Raw genomic sequence first — 12,160 nt, 5'->3', positions numbered from 1 at the left:
AATTTACCCCCCCCCCCCCACCGACTCGGCGTTAAACAATATACAATCAATCAATCAACCCCCCCCCCCTTCCAGGCGTTCATCATTTGAACAAACTAGAATCTACACTACCTGAGGATGATTCCATATAAATACCCCAGGTATCACTTATCATAGCTTTGAAGTACTTGAAAAGAAGATTTTAAAAGGTTTCCCAATATTTCCCTATGTAAAACTTGGGTCGGCCATTTTGGCCCCACCATATCCCAAGGGCAGGGGGTCATGATTTGAAAAAACTTGAATCTACACTACCTGAGGATGATTCCACATGAATTTCTTTCCTGGCCCAGTGGTAATTGAGAAGGATTTTTAAAGATATTTCATATATTTCTAAAAAGGATTTTGGCCCCATCCTTGCCCCGGGGGTCATGATTTGAACAAAATTGAATCTACACTACCTGAGGATGATTCCACATGAGTAAAATTTTGTTTTTCCATGTAAAACTTGGCTCCACCTTGCTATCAAACCTACACTGGATGATTCCACATGAGTTTCATCTTTCCTGGCCCAGTGGTTCTGGAGAAGAAGATTTTTAAAGATTTTTCCAATATTTTCCTATGTAAAACTTGGGTCGGCCATTTTGGCCCCACCCTTGCCCCGGGGGTCATGATTTGAACAAACTTGATTTTGCCCTACATTAGCTGAGGTAGCACATATTGAAGTGAAATTTAATATAAAGATTTATATTAAAAATATCTCGGTCGAGTTCTGTTATGGGTACTATTTTTGAAAGAGTTATGCCCCTTGGACTTCGAAAAATTCCAATCATTTGGGGGAGGGGACATAAGTGTTTTACAAACATCTCTTCTTGCTCTTTTTCCTTATTATCTCCCTTTGAAAAAGCGTAGGCTGTTTATTTGAATCCCCTTTACCTGAGGATGCTGGAGAAGAATTCAAAAATGTGAAAATGTTGGAGAAGTTGAAAAGATGAAAATGTTGGAGAAAATGAAAATGTGAAAATATTGTAGAAGTTAAAAATGTGAAATTGTTGGAGAAGTTGAAAATATTGGAGAATTTGAAAATATTGGAGAAATTGAAAACGTGAAAAGTTTACAGACTGTCAGTGAACAGACAGACAAAAAACTTTTGCCCCCCATTTTCAGCTAAGGTGACCTATAAAAGGTTTGGTGGAATATAGTTTGGATGTGAACAAGAAAAGAAGTATATAAATATTAATAAAGTATAAAGATTTATTAATTTTGCTGACTACTAATAAACACCATTTGACATTTATAGTAAAACAAAATGTTTCATAATACATGGAAATACATTAGCTTGTTAAAATAACACAGCTTAATCTGTTGATTCATGGACAAAGTCATCACATTCACTGTCCTGATTCAATTCTGAGATCTAAATATTGGGTACACAGTGAACTTGTGCACCATAGGTCCTAGGTGGTACCCCCACATATTTGAAAGGAGGTGTTTTCTTCCACAACAAATATATTGTTTTGTGAACACTGCTATTCGCTCAGTTTGTATCCATTTTTTCAGCACCTTCTTCTTTAGTTTCATCCTCTGAAAATACATGTAGGAAGAGAAAAGATAGAATCTCATTGACCTCTAAAATACACACTTTTCTTCTGTTTTCTGATGAAAAAACAATTATGAACCAATTATTGGCCAACCAATAGGCACTTGCCATTGTTAAGGAAAAAGGTGACATATGAGGAAGATAATCCAAACACAGATATCCAATCAATAAACAGGAAGTAACAGATCTCACTGATTAAGATAAGTTTCAATTCAAAGTACTTCTCAAATGAAAGTGTTAACAAGTGGGAAGAGGCTACTAACTTTACATACAGAAACAATATATATAACACAATATATCTCGCTTCTCTAAAGAGTGGTATACAAAGCTCACCATCCAGAATGTTCTCCAATTCATGTATAGCAGCAATCAGAACATGGAACTGCTTTCTTCTTAAATCAAGCTGGAAAAATTAAATTGTTGCAAGTTTAATATTAATCAATGTACTAAATTTTCTAAGTGCAAAGTCTGTTTGCAAGAAATTCTGTTGTACATGTAATTCTCTCTCTCTCTTTGTACAAATATAATCAACACCAATTAGACCTTGCAAGAGTTGATGCTGAATATTTTACAAGAGATCAAAAGGCTTAAAATTGCTGATAAATTGTACACCCCATCTATCCTAAGACTTTTAGTACCCTACATGTTTAAATGAAGCCTTGAAATCCAAACATAGGTCACCATGACCTCCTTTTTGGCTAGCACAATCTGTAAACACAATGCATTAACCATGTTAACTGACAAAGTTTGATGATTCTAAGCCTCTTAATCTTTTTATCTTATATATTCAAATGTCGCCATGAAAAGTGAGTTAACTAATAAAGTTATATGATTGTAAGACATACTCTTTGATCCCTAAATATTGAAAAGAACCCTGAAATTCTGAAAATAAGCCACTGTAAATTTGGAGATATTTCCAACCAGTGACTTGTGAAGATAGTCATTGAACATGTTGAATGATATCTTTGGTTCTAGAGATGTTCTCTGATGTATGTAGACTGAAGAGATAGAGTCATTGAATGTTACCACTGGTTCTAGAGATGTTTTGTGATGTATGTAGACTGTAGAGATAGAGTCATTGAATGTTACCACTGGTTCTAGAGATGTTTTCTGATGTATGTAGAGATAGAGTCATTAAATGTTACCACTGGTTCTAGAGATGTTTTCTGATGTATGTAGAGATAGAGTCATTGAATGTTACCACTGGTTCTAGAGATTTTTCTGATGTATGTAGAGATAGAGTCATTGAATGTTACCACTGGTTCTAGAGATGTTTTCTGATGTATGTAGAGATAGAGATATTGAATGTTACCATTGGTTCTAGAGATGTTTTCTGATGTATGTAGAGATAGAGTCATTGAATGTTACCATTGGTTCTAGAGATGTTTTGTGATGTATGTAGAGATAGAGATATTGAATGTTACCATTGGTTCTAGAGATGTTCTCTGATGTATGTGGAGATAGATAGAGTCATTGAATGTTACCACTGGTTCTAGAGATATTCTCTGATGTATGTAGACTGTAGAGATAGAGTCATTGAATGTTACCACTGGTTCTAGAGATGTTCTCTGATGTATGTAGACTGAAGAGATAGAGTCATTGAATGTTACCATTGGTTCTAGAGATGTTTTGTGATGTATGTAGACTGTAGAGATAGAGTCATTGAATGTTACCACTGGTTCTAGAGATGTTTTCTGATGTATGTAGAGATAGAGATATTGAATGTTACCACTGGTTCTAGAGATGTTTTGTGATGTATGTAGACTGAAGAGATAGAGTCATTGAATGTTACCACTGGTTCTAGAGATGTTTTGTGATGTATGTAGACTGAAGAGATAGAGTCATTGAATGTTACCACTGGTTCTAGAGATGTTTTGTGATGTATGTAGACTGAAGAGATAGAGTCATTGAATGTTACCACTGGTTCTAGAGATGTTTTCTGATGTATGTAGAGATAGAGTCATTGAATGTTACCACTGGTTCTAGAGATGTTTTCTGATGTATGTAGACTGAAGAGATAGAGTCATTGAATGTTACCATTGGTTCTACAGATATTCTCTGATGTATGTAGACTGTAGAGATAGAGTCATTGAATGTTACCACTGGTTCTAGAGATGTTTTGTGATGTATGTAGACTGTAAAGATAGAGTCATTGAATGTTACCACTGGTTCTAGAGATGTTTTGTGATGTATGTAGAGATAGAGTCATTGAATGTTACCATTGGTTATAGAGATGTTCTCTGATGTATGTAGACTGTAGAGATAGAGTCATTGAATGTTACCACTGGTTCTAGAGATGTTTTGTGATGTATGTAGACTGTAGAGAGAGAATCATTGAATGTTACCATTGGTTCTAGAGATGTTTTGTGATGTATGTAGACTGTAGAGATAGAGTCATTGAATGTTACCACTGGTTCTAGAGATGTTTTCTGTTGTATGTGGAGATAGAGTCATTGAATGTTACCATTGGTTCTAGAGATGTTTTGTGATGTATGTAGACTGTAGAGATAGAGTCATTGAATGTTACCACTGGTTCTAGAGATGTTTTGTGATGTATGTAGACTGTAGAGAGAGAATCATTGAATGTTACCATTGGTTCTAGAGATGTTTTGTGATGTATGTAGAGATAGAGTCATTAAATGTTACCATTGGTTCTAGAGATGTTTTCTGATGTATGTAGAGATAGAGTCATTGAATGTTACCATTGGTTCTAGAGATGTTTTCTGATGTATGTAGAGATAGAGTCATTGAATGTTACCATTGGTTCTAGAGATGTTTTCTGATGTATGTAGAGATAGAGATATTGAATGTTACCATTGGTTCTAGAGATGTTTTCTAATGTATGTAGAGATAGAGTCATTAAATGTTACCTTTGGCTCTAGAGATGTTTTCTGATGTATAAAGAGATAGAGACATTGAATGTTACCACTGGTTCCAGAGATGTTTTCTGGTGTATGTGGAGATAGAGTCATTGAAGGTTACCATTGGTTCTAGAGATGTTTTCTGATGTAAGTATAGATAGAGTAATTAAGTCACTGAAGGGTTACCTTTTGTTCTAGAGACTTTTTTTGTTCTTCCAGACTTGAAACATCTTTGTCTAATCCTTGTAGCTGCCTGTAGAATAGAAATGTCAAACAGATTTAAACACTACACATACTCCAGTGTCTAGAAGCCCTTAAACAAGCTTTTCAGCTACTAGTTGGTAAACTGCTTAAAGTGAAAATAATTTGCAGTGTTTACTATTTTGTTATATGTATAATCTTGATACAGTTGAAATTTGAAAAAAAAAATGAATATTTAATACTAAAGTATTATTACATGTACATAACAAGAGGCCCAGGGGCCACATCGCTCACCTGAGCCCATCGGCTAGGAAAAAGCACATATCAGATCAGAAATGGGGAGGTTTGAAGCTTTAATTTTGATACTATTTGAGCATGCCTTCATATCAATACAGCATATGACTTTGCTGTTCTTGATAAAAGATTTCTTTCTAAACTTTTAATTCGTATATATTACTGCATAATAATTTGAATTTAAATCTTCAAAACATGAGGATGCTTACATGCCAGTATGACTAAACATAGCTTTTCTGTTCTTGGGATTTTCCCTTTATTTTTCCTCACCCTTCCCTTGGGAGTTATGATTTGAACAAATTTTAATTCTACACTACCTGAGAATGCTTCCATATAAATACTAATATCACTAATTATGGCTTTGCTATTCTTGAGAAGAAGATTTTTTAAATATATTTTAATGTAAAACTTGAATCCCCCATTGTGGCCCCACCCTATCCCTGGGGGTTATGATATGAACAAACTAGAATCTATCAATAATCATGGCTTTGAAGTACTTGAGAAGATGATTTTTAAAAGATGTCCCTATATATTCCTACGTAAGACTTTGATTGGCCATTCTGGCTCCACCCTACCCCCGGGGTTATGATTTGAACAAACTTGAATCTACACTACCTGGGGTTTCATGAGTTTGTCTCAATTGTTCAAAAGATTTTTCCTATATATCTATGTAAAACTTTGATCTTGTGGCCCCACACCCCCAGGGGTCATGATTTGAACAAACTAGAAGCTACACTACATGAGGATGATTTATAAATATCACATGAGTTTCAAAAGAAGATTTTAAAAGTTTTCTTTCCTGTCTCAATTATGATTTGAACAAACTTGAATCTACACTACCTGAATGATTTCACATGATTTTTAAAGATTTTTCCTATATATCCCTATGTAAAACTTTGATCGGCCATTGTGGCCCCACCCTACCCCCAGGGGTCATGATTTGAACAAACTAGAATCTACACTACATGAGGATGATTTCATATAAATATCACTAATCATGGCTTAGAAGTACTTGAAAAGAAGATTTTAAAAGTTTACCTTATATATTCCTATGTAAAACTTTGATTGGCCATTTTGGCCCCACCCTAGATTTTTTAAAAATGCCATTAATTTTTCTCTAATTCATAATTATCTCCCCTTGGAAAAAGGTGTGGTCCTTCATTTGAACAAACTTGAATCCCCTTTACCCAAGGATACTTTGTAGCAAGTTTTGTTGAAATTGGCCCAGTGGTTCTTAAGAAGAAGATAAAAATGTGAAAAGTTTACAACAACAACAACAGACAACTGACAAATTTTGATCAGAAAAGCTCACTTGAGCCTTCGGCTCAGGTGAGCTAAAAACTAAAGGTACAGTTTAAATTCACATAAAACAGTTACCCAAATTTACAAGCCAAAGAAAAATAAAAGTAAAAGTATAACACAATTACAAGACTAAAGAGCTGCATAAAACTAAGCTAATTTGCAATTTTCCATTTATTAATTTCACCAGAACATTTTGTATAATTGAAAACTAAGCTAATTTACAGTTGTGTCAATCAAACAACCTAATATGAATTAATAAGCACACTCAGAAATGTTGTACAATGTTCCTCTTCCACTGATTAGTGCAATCATCATGATCATGATCACTAATTTTGAAGCACTTAAAAAATACAGTCATTAAATATATTTAACAGTAAAACTGACTTACTTTAATATATTAATTTAATATATTACTTACTTCATAGTATCTTGTCTGTCAGGGTGCTGCTGTATGACACGAGCCAAGGCATCGTACTCTAAAAATAAATCATTCACAATGTTACAATATGCTGAATGTCTCCATTGTGACTGTATCTCTACTGCTTTAACATAAAAATATTCCAAGAAAATATAACAATTGGACTTGTACATTTTTTTCTGCTTTTCTGTGAAAAACAAGAATAATTCTTTTAACATGTTTAAATCATTTGCTCTCAGAAATGTCATACCTTGTCGATTTTTACGAATTCGTTTGGCCTGTGACAGTTCATTTTTACACTCCGAAATCTTCTCTCTGGCTTCCTCTATCTTTGCCTCTGTAAAAGTCAAAACAGAAAAGTCAAATTTCATCCTTCTCCTTGGGGAATAAAAACAAAATCAAAGCTTTACAATTAATACAGTCCTTTCATTTTGTTTCCTTTCCTGATCTTGTCAGCTTTTAAAATCATATGGGAACCATTTAAAGAATTTTAATATGTAAGTTGAATGGTAAGTTGTATGTCCATTCTGATCTGAGATTCAAGAACTGAATTGTTTTGTAAAATAGATATTAAATTATTGAGGTAGTGGTAGCATAAATTAAGGCTGGTGGGGATGTGAATCTAGGAATTTTTTAAGACAGTCTTTTCTATATAATATATGATTGCTGTGGTTACCTATTTGCTGATTGAGCTGATTGTAATTCTCCTGCTCTCTAGTGTTCATGTTGTACACCAGTAAAGATTTCTCCATGGTGTGTTCACACTGGGTCAGCGTGGCCATCATTCTCTCAAACCCCAGGGAGCTGTAAAGACAAAGAAGAAACCAATCACTCTTAAACATTTATTGTATGCAACAAAATAGCAAATATACAGCTGAACAACACTATATTGAATCTCTAAATCTTGAATAATAAGGATATGTCAAGGTGATCTGGAGGTCACGATAACAAATTTGATATTTACCGGTAGTATCTTATTCTAATTATCTTAAATTTAAAAAAAATAAATCTTGTTAAAAGTTTTTTTTTTCTCTGTCCCATTGAATTTAATATAAATAACAAGGTTTGATTTGATGTACTGTGTTATCTATCTTTAATTTTTGTTACGTTTAGTAACAGATTGTTTTTGACCCCATTTGTTTGATTAATGAAATTGACAAGTTAAAAGTGTGAAATTATACATGTTCTTCTAATTATTCATTAGTTCGCAATCAAAGTTTTAATAAAATAAATAATTATACAAACACCACCATTCTTCTGAGAGCTGACCAGAAACTGTTTCTAACCAGTGTCATTGATGAAGGAAGTACAGGTCGACATTTCATGCAGGTAACTAAACTCTATACTATCATTGGGATTTAAAGTTTGAAATTTTGGCATCGATATATTTGAAAAAGTCTTACATATAAGCTTATTCTATATAACATAGTCATTCATACAAAAAATAAAGGTCTTGTGTATGTTATGTAGCACCCAAGGCAAATCCATTGATTTAAAATGAAAACAAGAGATGTTTGTAAAACACTTATCCCCCCAGCCCCAATAAAAGAATTGAATTTTCTCCATAACTCTCTCAAAAATTGCTCGATCATACCCAAAACAGAACTTGTTTTAGATATTCTTAGGATAAATCTGTATACCAATTTTTATTTGAGTATGTGCTACCTCTGCAAAGAAAATGAACAGAAACTGTTGATGACAGACGGACAGCAGCAAAGCAATATGCCATCCATCTTTGAAGAGGGGCATTATAAGATCAATTTCACATTTTTAAATAAAACGTAATTTAAAACAGCTACTCAAAAAAAATCTGCTTTTAAGGAGAAGGCTATTTAGACTAGTAATAGTACCTGAGTCATATCCTTTAGACTTTGTCAATAAAATAATATGAATTCAAATCACATCTTGTTTTAGGATGTATTGCACCAAGGTGTTTCTTTTCACTCTTTATTTAAGGACAGATGATACAAACAAACTTTTGTCAAAGACTTTGAAAATAACAAGTTGGGTCATGTTTAAATGAGTGAAATGAATAACTTTCACCGCGTAGTTTATAATTTTTTATTCAAATTTGCATAAAAATGGAATTTGAAGTGAAAAATATTTGTATGGATTAATAAGGATGGTTTCAGAAGGGCATACTTTCAAACCTCACAGAAGGTTTACACTTTCTTTATTTTCTAGAAATTTATCATTTGCATCATTTGCAATGAAATTAGACCAAAAAATATATACCAATCCAGGCATCACTTTTTTTGTTTGTATCATCTGTCCTTAAATCAAACATTCCCATCAACGTAAAGCAACAACTCGTTTTATCGACTGATTTTTTTTAAGCTGATTGGCCAGGGCAGAGTCAAAGACACAAAGACACACAAAATATGTACAAGTTTTCTGTAAACTTTAATTTGTACTACAACACAAAAAGCTAAACCGATTCAATCTTATTGGCTCCACTCATTCCTTTTTGTAATACATAGTAACCCGTTGTCATGTTTAAATATGTTATTTGGGTTTCTTTTTAACTAATCAGCATGTAGGAAGAGAGCTTATGAATAAATGTTTAAGAATGGAGCAAAGAAGAGTTCAGATTCCACGTAATGCAAAAAGAATCACCTTGGTATAATGCATAATATACTGTTTCATGTATATCTGTCTTACTTTTCCTCCGGTGACTCTGAAGAGTTGCACCATCGAATGCAGGTCTTCAGGAGGCTGTTGATTCGCTTGTCATCATTTCCTCCATCCCCTTCATACAGCAGTCGTCGCTTGATTATTTCATCTATAAAATATAATCAGGACTACAATTAAAACTATCAAATGGTCAGGCTACCAGTCAAAGAAACAGTTAGCAAGCTTACATAATTATGCTCCCACATCATTGCTTGACTATGCCAAACATTATCTATGGCAATGCTATACATTAAATACAACTAAATATTATCTGCGTCTTCTCTTTTAGAGGTTTTTGTCACATCAGATCTGTGACTGTATTTTCTCTTAGTGCACTGTCCAATAAAATAAAAACACTTTTCTTTGTCAATTAAAATTAAGATGCTTATACTTAACGGTTAACCAGTTTAGCATGAGTTGCAGACAATTTAACTTCTTTGCTCAACAGAGGCATAACTCTATAAATCTGCACACCTCTACAGTATGTGCATATTACTGTATTTGAAGTAAAAAAATCATTCTCAGGATGTATCAGCATAATATGAACAGATGAACATTATGAAATCAGACAACTATATTTTGATCTGTCTCTTTGAAATTAGCTTAACACAATTGTGAGAAAAATGAGATCAAACAAAAGGTTTAGGTCAAAAATGTTATTTGCAAATGAATAGCTCTCATAAATATGTACTAGCATATGAAGTTTGATAAAAATATCATGAATAGTCTCTTTGAAATTGAGCTCAACACAAAATTGGTGGGTCTGTTGTATCTAGCAAATCTCATGATATCCGAGATGCAATCCCCATTCAGTAATTATGGTATTCCCCCTAAACCCTCTGTTAGGAAAAAAACCCGACTCCCTTCTACATTTCAAATGTTTCCTGCGATTTCACTTGTCAGGGACAACCGTAACTGTTCCTTATCTTCACCATTTCTTATTCTTCAGAAAGGAGGTGAATATTATTTTTAGAAATACGAGGTAAGTGTCACAGAAAAGTCAGTTTCCAGGGCCATGACTTAAAGAGCTTTTTTATATATCTCACTCTCACCTTTACAAGAGGAATATATGATGGAAAAGTTGGACTGAGATAAAAAAAAAAAAGAGCTACTGACAGTACTGTAAGTTTAATGGCACCAAAGCCTGCCATGTGCCAGAAACCCAAAATCTAATGATCTTAATGTAAATATATTCTGATTTTCCAAACTTCCCCCAAAAGATCTCTGATTTTCCCAATTTTATGACCCGATTTCAGTACAAAAAAGTATAGTGGAAGGGGGGGTCTGTTATTCCCCTATGAATGTCAGACTGCTCGGCCCAACGACTCCTCGGTCCACCGATATCTCGGCCCATTGACAGAGAGCTCCAACGGGGTTATAAAAATTTGAATGACACCGATTTTTTGGTCACTCACATAAGGACATTATTTCCAATATTTTATATATTTACATTTTAATTAAATATATTTATATTTATGCTATTATATCACTGTATATATCTATGAAATAAAAACGAAAATTAATTTGATACATTAACAATCTTCCAAAAGGACTGTTTCGGATCATTGAAAGGATAACAAAGTATTAATAATTGGAGTAAAATATATGATTAATATCTATACAATTATAAGAGTGTAAAAAAGCATAAACTACGAGAAATAATACCTGAAGTGAATCGCGTGTCATAAAATGGGGTGGTAGGTGGTAACTATGAAGGTTTTAATTACGTTTATTTCATTGTTGATATTTTTTTGAATTGATTTGAATAAAATATAAGTTTTTAAAATTAAACAGTAAAATATAAACATGATAAATATCAAAAATAAACAAATCAATACATCTTGTGGAGAGGGCTACATAAATCTCCTGTGGTGCAGCTGTTGTGTTTACACAAAATTATCAGTTAATGGCTATTTTATTCAACATTTCTTACCTGACTCCATTTTAGTAGTCATCCAAGACGTAAATCACTGCAAAAATAAATTTTTTATTTTTCGAAGTATGTCAACATACATATATTTATCCGCCATGTTTACTGACCTTGATAGATTGTATTTTGGGACAGCCAATGAGAATTTAGGTTCTATAGGAGCGGATCTTTTAAATAAATTTTAAGCATAAATATCGCTGCTTGCATAAAAATAACACTTAAAATGGTTTTATATACCTATGTTTTTGTGATGAAAATCAGCGCAATCATTTATAAACACCGATAATTGCTTTATTCAGTTGTTCTAAATTTCAAGCGAAAGTCTCATTACGTCACGCGTGAACTGTCATGGCTGCTGAAGTAAACTACCAGGAAACATGCAGAGTTATTTTACAAGTTTTTCGCATTTAACATTCTGTTGTAGACAGTGAATAAAAATTTCGTCTTATTAGAAGTAAGTTGAATGTAAAAATAATTTATTTTGCCTGCAGTCGCTCCTATTAAAAAAAAATATTTGCACCATTACGGAGATGCTATGGAATTGTAGCCCTCTCCAGAAAACATCAGAATAAAAAAAATCGGAGAGCGCTACATTATTGCAGCTATATCAGGACAAGCCCTCTACTAGTGCTTATATCAGAATTCCCCTTGTTTTTCACCATTTACATGCATTCTGGTTCTCATTATTTAGACCAAATTTCTCTTTTTTACTGATTTACCCAAAATTTCAGATACATTACCATCATTTACTGCCATTTCAACGTGATTGTTTCCATCTGGCCGCTTACATCAATATTGATGCCGGGAATTTTGATAATACTTTAAAAAATGTAATAAAAAGTTGGTGCGTCAAAACCATACGAAGATAAAACTATTTAAATGTCTGAAATTGTAAATATACTCTT

At 33.3% G+C, this 12,160-nt stretch overlaps 1 protein-coding gene across 1 annotated transcript; it reads right to left on the bottom strand.

Annotated features, from left to right (window-relative positions):
* Window positions 1-1,212: 1,212 nt before the first annotated feature.
* Window positions 1,213-12,131, bottom strand: LOC134241281 (THO complex subunit 7 homolog). Its single transcript, XM_062723349.1, has 8 exons — window positions 11,996-12,131; window positions 9,314-9,434; window positions 7,329-7,456; window positions 6,903-6,989; window positions 6,653-6,710; window positions 4,624-4,690; window positions 1,910-1,979; window positions 1,213-1,560 (listed from the first exon to the last, which is right to left on the bottom strand). Exons 1-8 carry the CDS (start codon window positions 12,009-12,011, stop codon window positions 1,514-1,516), a joined length of 594 nt encoding a protein of 197 aa, XP_062579333.1. The 5' UTR covers window positions 12,012-12,131; the 3' UTR covers window positions 1,213-1,513.
* Window positions 12,132-12,160: the final 29 nt, after the last annotated feature.

Source organism: Saccostrea cucullata, unplaced genomic scaffold (assembly GCF_032062105.1).
Source record: "Saccostrea cucullata isolate Sc308-1 unplaced genomic scaffold, CSIRO_AGI_Scuc_v1 ctg222, whole genome shotgun sequence".
Taxonomy (NCBI): domain Eukaryota; kingdom Metazoa; phylum Mollusca; class Bivalvia; order Ostreida; family Ostreidae; genus Saccostrea; species Saccostrea cuccullata.
The sequence above is the reverse complement of the archived record's forward strand: the minus strand, read 5'-3'. Positions and strand labels throughout refer to the sequence as shown.